The sequence below is a fragment of the Cyanistes caeruleus genome, chromosome 4 (assembly GCF_971803275.1).
Source record: "Cyanistes caeruleus chromosome 4, bCyaCae1.hap1.1, whole genome shotgun sequence".
In the NCBI taxonomy this organism is placed as follows: Eukaryota; Metazoa; Chordata; class Aves; order Passeriformes; family Paridae; genus Cyanistes; species Cyanistes caeruleus.
In genome coordinates, this window is record NC_141704.1 from 7,573,446 (window position 1) to 7,586,637 (window position 13,192).

Consider the following 13,192-nt stretch of genomic DNA (forward strand, 5'->3'; position numbering starts at 1 on the left):
TTCACTCCTAAGCTGTGACAAGGGAGGTTTGGGTTGGACGGTGGGGGGACAGTTTTTCTTCACATTAAAGGTAATTAGCCATTGGAATGGGCTGCCTTAGGGAGGTGGTGAAGTCGCCGTCCCTGGAGGTGTTTAAGGAAAGCCTGGATGTGGCACTCGGTGCCATGGTCTGGTTGACATGGTGGTGTTTGCTTATAGGTTGGACTTGATCTCAGAGGCCTTTTCTAAACTAATCGGTTCTGTGATTCTGTCAAAACTACATTAATAGTAAACGCCTCATCTGAGGAGTGAGTTGTGATGACGGTGTAATTTTATTTTTTTTTTTTTCCTAAGAAGCGTCAGGACCATCTCTGAGGTTCTTTTCAGTTCTGTAGCTCAGGGGGCCTGGGAAAGAAGCTGCTTCACGCTTCCCCCGCCTGCCCCAGGCACTTCAGAGCTGTAAGAACAAAAACGAAATGGCTTTAAATCCGCCCCGCTCCCGCTTCCCCGGCCCGTCCCGCCGGGGGCCCCTCACGCCAGAGGCGGGAAAGCGGAGGGCGGGCGGAGCCGCGCGCGCGCTGGACCCAGCTCCGCCCCCTTCCGGCGGGGGGCGGAGTCGGCGCGGCCCGACCGCGGCCCCCCCCAACATGGAGGGCTGGCGAGGAGGTGAGGGGAGAGCGGGCTGGGGACTGGGCCGCCTGGGGCTCTGCTGTACCCCGGGGCCCTGCTGTCCCCCGGGCTCTGCCTGCCCTGCTCCGGGCGCTGGGGGGTCGGGACGGCCGGGGTTGGGAGGACGGGTGGGGAGGCTCCCGCTCGCTGTCTGCGATGGGAGCCGCTACTGATTCCTGTCGCCCGGTTCTGTCAGAACCGTTCCCATCGCCCCTGCCCACACACCCCCGGCGGGGCGGGGAGGGAAGGGCTTGGGGGGTCCTGCCCGCTGCCCCAGGGGAGCTGTGGGAGGAGGGCGGGAGGTGCCTGGGATAACCTGGAACGGGGGTGGGACGCGGCGAGAGGCGCTGGCTCCCGGTGCGGCCGCGGGAAAGGCACCGCCGCTCCCTCCCGAGCTCTGAACGGCCGGGACGGGAGAGCCCCGCGGAGCCCCGGGGGGAGGCGGGCACGGCCCTGCAGCGGTGGCTGCCGCTCTGGACTTCATCCAGCCCTTTGATCCCCGTGTTTCCCGGGCGCTGGCGCCCTGCGCAGTGCCTCGTCCCTCTAAATCCGCCTGGCTGACAGGGCACTCGCGATCCTTCTGCATGAGGGCTGTGGGTCTCTATCTCCTCGTCCAGTCACCATGGTTGCAGCGCGAGTGCTCAGTTGCGCTTGACTACAGAAATTTGGCGGTCTTGTTAAAGAATGGAGGTTTCCTGCTCGCCGTAGTTCAGTAATGCGATGCCGTAATTGTAGAAAAAACTGCTCGGTGCTTAGTTTCTCTTTCACCTGTGGAAGTCTCTGCCCTACAAAATATTTGTTGTTCTTTATAAGTGTACGTACCGTGCAGAGTAAAGATGCAGGGAGGGAATCATTAACGTGTTTCACTTGACCCGTTAGCGACGGGTTGAGTTGGAGACGCTGCAGTTGTGCAAGAGACTCGTGGACTGTCACAAATGGTATTGTGGGGACTCTGGGATGAGGCATAATGATTTCAATTTAGCTGAGACATTAAATAGGATTCTTTACCAATTTTCTTATTGTAGCCTGGTATGTGCCATGTCTAGCTTCACTTGAGACCCTCCAAGAATTATGTAGGAAGGAAAATCTCACATGTAAATCCATTGGAATCACCAACAGGAGTCTAAAGAGTTATGAGGTGGAATATTTGTGTGACTACAAGGTAGAAGAGGTAAGAGAAACACAGACCAATTTGATCACTCTTTCAGCTGAAATTTGGAAGCAAGCCAAAGGTAGTTTTGCTCATAATATAAAGCAGCAGGCAGTGAGGACAAAGCTTTTGCTGGCATCAAATTAAATATATTTTAAACTTTGAACTGTAAACAGAAAGTGGTATAAACTGCTACTTTCAGTATGTGAAAGGAAGATCTTTTCCTGAAATTACAGGTATGTTAGAATATGAAATGTTTCAACTTTGTGTAACTGATGCTGATGCTTTAGGGTGATAGCTAAGTATGAATTATGATGCCTCTCCTTTATTTGCAGACAGCCATGTGTATTTCTCTCTTGATTCTTTTAGTCTGTTTGATAAAGAATTAGGGCCATGTGCTGCAGATGGATTTCTGTGAAATTCAGTCTCAGGATTTGTCCTTGTTACAGTTATTTTTTCTTTTTTAATAAGTGTAAAATGTATGCTGCTTCACTGTAAATACAATATTACATGTATCAAATTAATTACTGTTCTGGGACAATGGTTGATATGACCAGTAGTGGGTTTTAGACTTTTTTTTTTTGCTAAATTTTGGATTTATTTTTTTTGTTCTGTATGTGATACGGCTGCATTCTGCTTGTGCATACGAGTCATACAGCGAGTTAGCATAACTTACCACCTGCCTTGACAAACTAGCCTCCTCCTCCTCCAGGTATGCGTTAGCAATTAGAGTTCATCCCAACTTTTGATTTCTTTGCCTCTAGAGAGTCTGCAAAGTTGTGCTATAAGTTAATTTGCAAACAAAAAACTGATTTTTCTCTTTCTCCCCACTTGTTTTTTTTATGGGGACATCAAGGCCTTCTGCCCTGTGTGCTGATCCTTAACTCCAGAGCTCTTGTGTTTGTCTGTGGTCTCTGTGATGCTGGATTTCAGCAACAAAAACTCTGGCTAAATCTGTATCTGTTTCTGTATTTCAAGGGCAAAGCATACTATCTTGTGAAATGGAAAGGATGGCCAGAATCTTCAAATACTTGGGAACCTCGGAAACATCTGAACTGCCCTCTGCTTATTCAGAACTTTCTTAGAGACAAGAACGAATACTTGTCTCGGGGGAGAGAAGGCAAAGCAATGAAAGTGAGAAACCATGTTAAAACTTTGAAACCTGCAATTGCAGATTATATTGTAAAGAAGGCTAAACAAAGAATAGCTCTGCAGAGGTGGAAAGAAGAACTCAACAGGAAGAAGAATCACAAAGCAATGATTCTGGTAGAAAACACCGTGGATCTTGAAGGCCCTCCTGTAGACTTCTACTATATCAATGAATATAAACCTGCTCCAGGAATAAATGTGCTCAATGGAATAACAACTGGCTGTGAATGTGCTGACTGCCCTGCTGAGAAGTGCTGTCCAAAAGAGGCTGGGTTTATTTTAGCTTACAATAAACGTAAGAAATTGAAAATCCAGCCTGGCTTGCCCATCTATGAATGCAATTCATATTGTAGGTGTGGGCCTGACTGCCCGAATAGGATTGTACAGAAAGGGACACCGTATTCCCTCTGCATCTTCAGAACCAACAATGGCCGTGGCTGGGGAGTAAAAACCCTCCAGAGAATTAAAACCAACAGTTTTGTGATGGAGTATGTTGGAGAGGTGGGTATGTATTTATCTCATATAGGTGAATTACATACAATCAAGGAAATGTTACATAAAATCTTAATGAGCTTTCTCTCAGTTTTAACACTCCTTAACTTCTTCACCCAGAGGGTGGTCAGACACTGGAACAGGCTCTCCAGGCAGGTGATCACAGCAACAAGGCTGACAGAGTTCATGGACAATACTCAGACACATGATGTGATTCCTGGGGAGGGCCAGGACTTGGTGATCCTTGTGGGACTCTTCCAGCTCAGGACATTCTGTGATTCTAGTATTTATTAGATCAGTCTGCTTTTGAGTAGACAGATAAAAGAACATTCTAGTCAACAGCAAAATTATGTTGTCTAGAACATTCCTTCACTCCAGAGCAGTTGTAAAAGGTCAAAAGTAAAGAGAATATTTATCTCATATGGTGCTAAAGAATTATTTTAGATACATGCCCTAACAGTGTTTCTAAAGGCAAGTCCTTAATTTCTTTAATGCAATCATATTCTTCATTCTTTTCTGATCATCTTTTTGGTGGTTTTTGCCATTCCCAAAGCACAGTTGTTATGAAGTTCCCTGCACAGTCTGTCAGTTCCTTTTCTGTTTTGTCTGAACTTCTAAGGTAGTATTTCCAAGCATATTTACTACTTTTGATTAACAGCAAGGATAAGACTCATAGTTATCTGTTTATTATCTGTTTATCTGTTATCGCCCCCCCGTTACCTATTTATTCAATCTCATACTTTTTCAAAAAGAACTTTTTTGTTACAAAATACAGACCATGAGTTACTCTTGAGATTTTGTATTGCCCTGTGTTTGTGTGGTTCAGCCTCTGCTCTGAGCTGCACCAGCAGTTCCGGGCAGCCTCTCTGTTCTGCTCTTTGCTCTTTTACTGTGTTGCATTCCTACCACAATTCTGCCTTGCTACTATGTTGATACAAAGTATTTCCTTTTGTCCCTTTGTACAATGTTTATGGTCTTAAGTAGACTTCCTCCATGCTTCCTGCCCCAAAGCTTCTTACTTATCATATTCATCCATTTCCTTTAAATATACAAAAGGTCAGACATTCCAAATATCTCTGTTAATGTGGAAAGGTGATTATGTAATTACATTGCTTAAAGGAAAGAGTGTTTATTTACCATTTCACCTGATTCTACTTAATATTTACTACTGAGTTCTCAAACCACATTTGTCAGATTTTAGAGGGATTTGTTGTCCAATTCCATCACATTTTGTGTCTCTCTTGGTGCCAAATTATGATTTGTTTGCTGAATCTGCACAACAGGATGTGTTTAATGTGACAAGCTGCAGGTGAAGTTGTTTAAGCTGTTTCATCTGTTGACAGTGACACACTCACCTAATTGAATAGATTGAGCTCTGTGATGTCTGTCTGAACTGCCATGAATAGGATCTTTCATTGCAGTCAAAAATAGCAGGAAGAGATGCTTCTGGGAAGAGAGGAAATGAATATCAGGCTGTAAATGTGGCTGGGTTTTAAAGACTGATACTTGTTGATCATCTGTGCAAAGGGAAAAGGTTGAATCTTGGTTTTAAAGGAGTCTTTCCTAGGTCTAATGGAAAAGTGTGTATATAGAAACTTCAGATAAAAACAGTTGATTGTATTGTCATCATCAAACTATTAATAGAGGGTGCTGATATGTTTTTTTTTTCAGAGACAAGGTACTGCTGTGCATCAGCTGTAGACAAATTGCATCCAGAGAAGCCTCAGTCAATAATAATTAGTTCAGCTGTATGTACTCTTATGTATTCTTCATTCATTAGATGGAATGCTATTTCAACATCAGAAACTTATTGTGGTATTTTTTACTATGCATTTTTCTAACTTGATTGTGATTTTTGTTTCGATTTAGTAATAGTTAATAATATGATGCAGGTTTCTTTTTTCCTTTCTTTTTTATTTATTTTTTTTTAGGTGATTACAAGTGAGGAAGCAGAGAAGCGAGGCCAGCTCTATGACAACCAGGGAAATACATACTTGTTTGATTTGGACTATGACTCAGATGAATTTACTGTAGATGCAGCTCGATACGGAAATGTGTCCCACTTTGTGAACCACAGTGTAAGACCTTGTTTTGTATACTAAGGATTTGGAGAATTATCCTAATTGTGCTAGAAATGTCTTCTATTGTAAACATTTCCTTACTGTATTCATAGTTTTTCTGGAGTAATTTTCTTCATGTCAGCACAGTCCAGTTAATCAGATAATGTAATAAATAGAACAGAATACTTGACTTTACTTGGATTGAGACTACCTACAAAAATCTGGAGGAGAGATGCTGCCTGAAGTGGACACGCTATAGGACTGGAGTTTTCACTGAATCAGCTGGTTCTAGACAACCAAAATAGGGTTGGTTGATCAGGGTGTGTTTTTTCTGTGTACCTGAAATACTTAACATGTGACAGGTCCTCAGTAAAATTAGCCAGGAGGCAGAGATGGCAGGAACTGATGTTATTTTGTAGCTGGACAGGATGGAATGTTACTCTGAATTTCATCCTGCAAACATGGTAGAGGAAAAAGAGAAAATTCCTGTGCTTTCTTAGGTGTCTACAGGGGAGAAATACAATTTTTCCTCCTAATCTAAACTTGCCAGAGAACTCAAAAGTAAATTTTAACAAGCAGTTTTTGTAGTGTTTTTTTGAAAACACTACTACTGAAATACCTAAAGCAAGAAGGCTGAGCTTCATTTTGTAAGGATTTCTGAACTAAAAATTATTATTTCTTACTGATCCAATGTTTGTGAGGTATGCAGTCAGTATTCTACAAGTATAGAAAATTCATGTCTTCAGGTTTGTGAGATGATGATAGTTGTATTTCATGCAGGCTTGCCAGGGAGAAGGATGAAGAATTTTAGATACTGACAGTTGCTCTTCATTTTTGCAAATGGGAGTGAAGTGTTCTTAGTCTTTAGTGTAACATTAAATGTCTGTAACTTCACTTCTGATTCTTTAATGTGTGATATATTTCACTGTTACAGGACAAAAAAGCATGCAGAATTTGACAGTCTCAGGGACTAATGACTTCTGACACTTAATCTAGAGAAAATGAGGAAGTGGTTTCTTGTTCCAGCTTAGTGACCTTCCCTCCTCCTAGCACCCAGACCATGGCAGGGAATTCAGAAACCAAGCAGGTTTGCAGTTTACAGTAGAAATTCATTCACAATATGAAAATGTTATCTCTGGCCTGGAAGCAATGCTTAAACATCAGTACAGAGTAGTGAGTTTGTGGGGCTTGAAACACTAGGTTGTTTTTTGTTTTCTTTCAACTTTAATGCTTTTTATGAGTTTTGTTGGTACATATTAGCCTCTGAATGTAGCTCTAACTATTGTCACCATTTTTGTTGTCACCTTTGAAGGTGCCATTTTTTTTGTAGGTTGTTGCATATTAGTGTAATCTGCACATTGTGCAAAGGTTGCCTTCCTGGAAGGACTGGAATCTGATCTATGAATGTTCTCCTGGAGGATTATTTCAATTTGTTGATTTCAGAAGATAACTTAATTGCAAACTTCTGGCACTGAACACTTTCTTTCTTTGCTATGACCTTGGTGTACTTAAACACTTCATTGAAATTAAATGTTAATTTTTCTAAAGAGAAACTGCATTAATTTTTGCTTACAGTGTGATCCAAATCTTCAAGTCTTCAACGTGTTTATTGATAACCTCGACTTGCGTCTTCCTCGAATAGCGCTGTTCTCTACCCGAACCATCAAGGCTGGAGAAGAGCTCACCTTTGACTATCAGATGAAAGGTCTGCACATTTTAACATGGTTCTTGTGGGAGTTTTGGGGGGTGGGTTTTACTGCAGCCTGAATGATGGTAGCTTTTCAGCTCAGGCACGGCTTTTTATAACACAGCTCTGGCTTTCCAAACAGTCATTGCTCATGACACGTGGTGCAGAGAAGAGCACAGCCAGTAACTTTTGCCTGCATCTCTTGTACATTCCCTCCCTCAGTGCTCCTAGCACATCAGGGATTGTGGCTGGATTGTCTGGTGGAACAAATTATTTTGAAGCTTTGTCCCAGGAATGCTCAAAGGAATGGTCAGGCTGCCCTTAAATAGAGGTTTCCTTTATTCAAGTTGGCACTTCAGGTAAACTACTTTCTAGGTGGTCTGCTAGTGATAGTTACTAAGATAGATACTAAGGCAGGTGTAGCAGCTCAGCAGCATGAGGCACCATAGGTTTGTCTTTGAGTTCTGGTGTGTGTAGGCCTCAGTTGTCAGATGTAGGTCCTATGGAACAGCTGTTTCAGCTGGGATAGAGTTAATTTCTTCTCAGCTGGTACAGTGCAGTGTTTTAGATTCAGTATGAGAAAAATGTTGATAACTCACTGATGTTTTGATTGTTGCTAAGTGGTGTTTTTCTTAAGTTGAGGACTTGTGTCTCATGCTTTACCAGTGAGGAGGTGCTCAAAAAAATATAAAAACAAAGCTGTGAGGGAGCATGGACAGATGAACTGGTCAAAGGGATATTCCATGCTGGAGAATGTCATGCCCAGTTCAGAGTTCAGGGATGGCCTCTGGGCATCAATGAGACATAGCAATTGTATGTGCATCACTCATAGTTTTTTTTTCTTTTATTACTACTAATAATAATAAAATCAGTGTCAGCATAATCAGAATATCATAATTACTACAATATTTTACTGTTTAAATTATTAAACTGTTCTTAACTTACAAGTTTTACTTTTTGTTCTCCTCCCTGCTCCACTGGGGTGAAGGTGAGCGAGTGTCTTCATGGTGTTTCATTGCCAGCTGGGCTTAAACCATGACACTGCCAAATTGATCCTGAATCTTAAAACTCCTCTTTCTCTCTGGGAAACTGGTATTGAAGGCCCTTGAAGGCCAGCTGCACTCAACTGATCTATATGGATATCTGGGGGGACAAAACTTGAGCCTGAGTTTTGGATTCTGATGTGTATGCCGAGTGTTATACAAGTATCTGTAACATGGGTGTAAGTAGAATCTGAGCACAGCTTCACACACAGCTCTTTGAACTGGGCTCTCAGAAGGCCTTTAGAGGCTGTTTGAATACTCAGCATGATCTTGGTCTGTATTTTAGATCTTCCTTACTTGTGTTCATCTGTTTTGCAGGTTCAATAGATCTGACTTCAGACTCTGCTGAAGGTCTTAGCCCATCCAAAAAGAGGATCAGAACTGTCTGTAAATGTGGAGCTGTGTGTTGCAGAGGTTATCTCAATTGAGTTCGGGTATCCAAAGTCACAAATATTTTGTTCTTTTTTTAACGTGTTTTAAGAAGACTCTTCTTTCACACATATATTCAAGTATTCTTACATCTAAATAAGGATGGTGAAAACAAGGTACTGTGTTTGTAATTGAAGTGGCTTTGGCCAAAGAAAGAGATTGTAGTGTTTCAAGCCAATACAAAACTGATAACGGGGATTAAAATGTCATTTTTCTAGAGCAGTTGTTTAGGAAGCTGTAAAATGTATGCAAAGAAAACTCAAAAATGTACCTTGATTTGAATATTCCTAGAACCATAGAATAAGTCAGATTGGAAGGGACCCTCAAGGGTCATTGTGTCCAACTCTTAGTCCTGCACAGGACATCCCCAAGAATGTCCCCACACCCTGTGCCTGAGAGCATTGTCCAAACACTTCTTGAACTCTGCCAGGCTCGGTTCTGTGACCTGGTGCACTGGGGAGCCTGTTCCCAGTGCCCAGCCACCCTCTGGGTGAATAACCTTTTCCTAATATCTAATATAAATCCCCTTTGGCTCAGCTTCAGGCTGTTTCCTCAAGTCCTGTCACTACTTATCAGAGTGAACAGGTCGGTACCTGCCCCTCTGCTTCCCCTTGTGAGGATGTTGAAGAGCTCAATGAAGTCTCCCCTCAGTCTCATCTTCTTCAGGCTGAACCGACCAAGTGACCTCAGCTGCTCTTCATAAGGTTTCCCCTCAGACCCATCACCATTCTCGTGGCCTCCTTTGGGTGCTCTGTAATGGTTCAATGTCTTTTTTTTTTTACACTGTGGTGCCCAAAACTGCCCCCAGCTCTTGAGATGAGGCAGCCCCAATGCAGAGGAGAGCAGGACAGTCCCCTCCCTTGTCCAGCTGCCGATGCTGTGCCTGATGTCCCCAGGACAGGGTTGGCTCTCCTGGCTGCCAGGGCACTGCTGGCTCCTGTTCATTGTCACAGACATTTGAGTGTGAGCTTTCAGCCATAGGCCTTCAGGAGCTGATTCCACTGGGATGAAGTGATGCTATGTGTTTTCTGGACCTTGAGAAGTAAGGAGACATTTGATTTGAATTCTAAGTCTGAGTTGACAGTTCTTTTGCTTTAATGTTATAAAAAGAAAAGCTTGAAGAGATTAGCAATAACATTTATGGCACCAGGGTTAGGGATTAAGGAGAGCCAGTGTGTAAATAAAGGTTCACAGGAGTGCAAATTGTAAAATGTCTGTGGAACTCCATGCAACGGAAGTAATTGCAGAAAGAAAATTAGAGAGGCCAAAGGTCAATTAAAAGTTAACCTGGCCACTTCTTTAAAAGACAGTAAAAAATATTTTTGTAAATACATTAATAGCAAAAGAAGGGGCAAGGAAAACCTCCATTCTTTATTGGACACCGTGGGGGAATATGATTACCAAAGATCAGGAAAGGGCTAAGGTACTTAACACCTTCCTTGCCTCAGGGTTCAACATTAAGACAGTTGATCTGTCCTCAGGACAACTGGCCTCCTGAGCTGTAGACGGGGATAGGGAGTAGAATTGTCCCCCTGTAATCCAGGAGGAAACAGTTAGAGACCTACTGAGTCACTTAGATGCTCATAAGTGCATGAGACCAGATGGGATCCATCCTAGGGTGATGAGGGAGCTGGTAGATGCCACTCCAAGCCACTCCATCATTTACCTGGAGAACAGGAGGCTCAGGGCTGACCTTATCTCTCTCTGCAACTCTGACAGGAGGGTATAGCCAGGTGAGGGTCAGTCTCCCAGCAAAACAGCAAGAGGACAAGGAGACATAGTCTCAAGCTGTGCTAGGGGTGGGGGTAGTTAGGTTGGACATAAGGAAAAATTTCTTCACAGAATTGGTGATTAGACATTGGAATGGGCTGCTCAGAGAGGAGCATCCTGAAGGTGTTTAGAAAAGCATGGATGTGGCACTCAGTGCCATGGTCTGGTTGACAAAGTGGTGTTCGGTCATAGGTTGGACATGATGATCTCAAAAGCCTTTTCCAGCCTAATTGTTTCTGTAAATGGAATTAACAGACCCCAAGTGTAGAACTTGAACTTTGTAGCTGATGTTATGTAGAAGGTTTTCAGTTGTTATGCTCTGATTTTTAGTTAGGATTCTATAGGAGGACTGCAGTTTCACAGAGCATTTGTAAATATGGAATTGTCAGAAGTAACACTCACTGCTTGTTTTCATTGCAGAAATTTGGTAGTCATGGCTGAAACAAGTTGCTGGCTACAGTTTGGAAATAGATAGCAAAAGGTTAAGGAGAGTAGCCCTTTGTCTAACAAGGCCAATGCATTGTGGAGATATGCTCTGTTATCTGTTAGAGCCCTGCAAAAGAGCCCTGGCATTAATGTATATTCACAAGTCATTTTGGTTAAATTTTTACATACTGTCTTTTTTCACCTAGTGACCTGATTCTAAGATACTAGGCCTATATTTTCTGGTTGCAAAAATGTTAACTTCAGTGAAGTTAGACTAGGGGTGAGTATACCCATTTGCTGTAGACATTTGTAAGATGTTCTTGAATGTAAAGGCTGAGAAATATGCTGTTCTTCAGCTGCCCAAGTCATCTTTTCTTTTTTCCTGATCATCTTAAAGTTGTCTCAATCTATTCATAACATAGGCTAAGTTTTGCTTGGCTTCAGAACCACTGAAGAGCAGTTGAGGTGGGTGATGAGTGGATTTACAGCCAAGGTCCGTGCTCTTGCGATGATCCACATGCTCTTTTCTCATGGATTCAAAGCTTGTGAAACATGCAGATTGCTTACCAGTCATGTAAATGTTGACAGGGTCAGGCAGAGTAATATTGCTCCATAAATGGATGCTCCATGGCTGGATGCTGGCTATGTATCATAGGTCAGCTAGTTACCTTTATAAGGTGCACAGCTGTTGGCTCAGGTGAATGAAGTCAAGTACCCAGCATGTAACTGTTTACTTAATTTGTTAGAAAATGCCTTAAATTTCATGTTAATTACTAGCACTTCAAAATGAGCATTTCGAGGTTGTTCCTTAAGAAGCACAGTTGCATTTGTACTGAAGATCTGGCTCTTTCATAGCAAATGACATTTTATATGCTACTAGCCAGAATCAGTTTTACACTTTTGGTGAAGAGCATGGGCCACTGGAAATGCTGTGTGAATTTTGTAATCTACAATACAGAGATACATGTTGAAACAAAGACTTTATATTCTTTAAGGAATAGGAGAAAGTTTGCTTAGATTTAAAAGTATTTGATGTGATCAGGCTCACCTGTATCCACAGTTGATATATGCTGAATCTTGTCAGTTTTTAACATGCCATATCTCTAATGATTTTTTTTTTTAATTTAAAGTTTTAAGTGGAATGTGGAGCTTTAATGTCAGCAAACTCTAGATGATCTTGATTCATTTGGAGTCATTAGTACTTTCTCTTGCATGTAGCTCAAATGAGCAGTGCATTCCGTGTGGATGGAATCTGCAGTCTCCAGCTCCTTAATCCGCTGCAGCCTGTGCTGTCCCTGCAGGATGGAGCAGCTGCGGCAAGAGATGGATTCCTTCCTCCAGCCTTGCCTGTGCCAGGGGCACAGGGCTGGCCCCAGGCTCTGTCTCTCCCCATGCCCAGTTTGATTTCAATATTGCAAGTAGATGCATTTTAGAAGGTGGCAGTTGTACTGGGGTGCAGTGTCTGCCTTTTCCAAAGGCAGAGAATGTTATCACCAGCACTGGAATAACGCTGCTGTTTGTTAAGGATATGTGTGTTATCTTCTGCCATAAATAAAGAACCATTAATTTACGTTCTGGGAGGTAGCAGTATTTTTTATTTATTTGAAGGAAACCCATGGATCCAGTTTCCAACACAAGAGCCTTGAACAGTATTTTATATTTATATATTCACAGTGTATTTGGATTGCAGTCATTGAATTAGCTTAATGGGACACTGTGTTACTTTAAAAAAATCCTTTTATTGGTTTTATGAGCTTGGCAGAAAATTGCCAAACTGAAAATGGAGAAAAAAGCTGTTTTCAATTTCATAGGGAAGCTAAACCAGCCCAGCTTCTCCTTTGTTTTGCTTTGTGGTCTGTTGGCACCATCATGGTCACCAGTTCAGTCATGTGTATGCACTTCTTGGAGGCTGGTGACCTGTCCTCCAGCTGTTCTGTTTTTGTTTGGTTTTATTTTTATTTTTTGGTAGCAAAACTAAAGCTGCAAGATCACCTGTAAGAAAAGCTATTGTCTATTTATTTAATCTCCAAGTTAAGTCAATACTTTGGTTATTTTAATGTATGTTTTAGGAACTGTATTAGAATATGCAGTTTGTAAGCTCAGGAATTTTCTTTTCATACTGTGTCATCTCTAGTATTGCTATCTTCCTATAGTTTTTGATAAAATAAATTAAATTTAGTTTTTCTCTTGTTGTTGTCATTTTTAAAAAGAAAAATTAGCCTGTCCAAATTAGTTGTAGCAGTAGAATTTGCCTTAAGACTGCAACCTCTTAATTCCTGGTCTGTACCCAAATTTTCTAGGACTGTAAGGACTCCAGCAGAAGGGGACCATGAGGAAA

At 42.1% G+C, this 13,192-nt stretch overlaps 1 protein-coding gene across 2 annotated transcripts; it reads left to right on the forward strand.

Annotated features, from left to right (window-relative positions):
• Window positions 1-568: 568 nt before the first annotated feature.
• SUV39H2 (SUV39H2 histone lysine methyltransferase) lies at window positions 569-13,037 on the forward strand. 2 transcript variants are annotated; one of them, XM_086886582.1, is made up of 6 exons: window positions 569-645; window positions 1,674-1,819; window positions 2,777-3,448; window positions 5,371-5,517; window positions 7,075-7,204; window positions 8,548-13,037. In XM_086886582.1, exons 1-6 carry the CDS (start codon window positions 627-629, stop codon window positions 8,655-8,657), a joined length of 1,224 nt encoding a protein of 407 aa, XP_086742708.1. In that variant the 5' UTR covers window positions 569-626; the 3' UTR covers window positions 8,658-13,037. The 2 variants fall into 2 exon arrangements, with proteins under 2 accessions (XP_086742708.1, XP_086742709.1); XM_086886583.1 differs by lacking the exon at window positions 8,548-13,037 and adding an exon at window positions 7,409-7,635.
• Window positions 13,038-13,192: the final 155 nt, after the last annotated feature.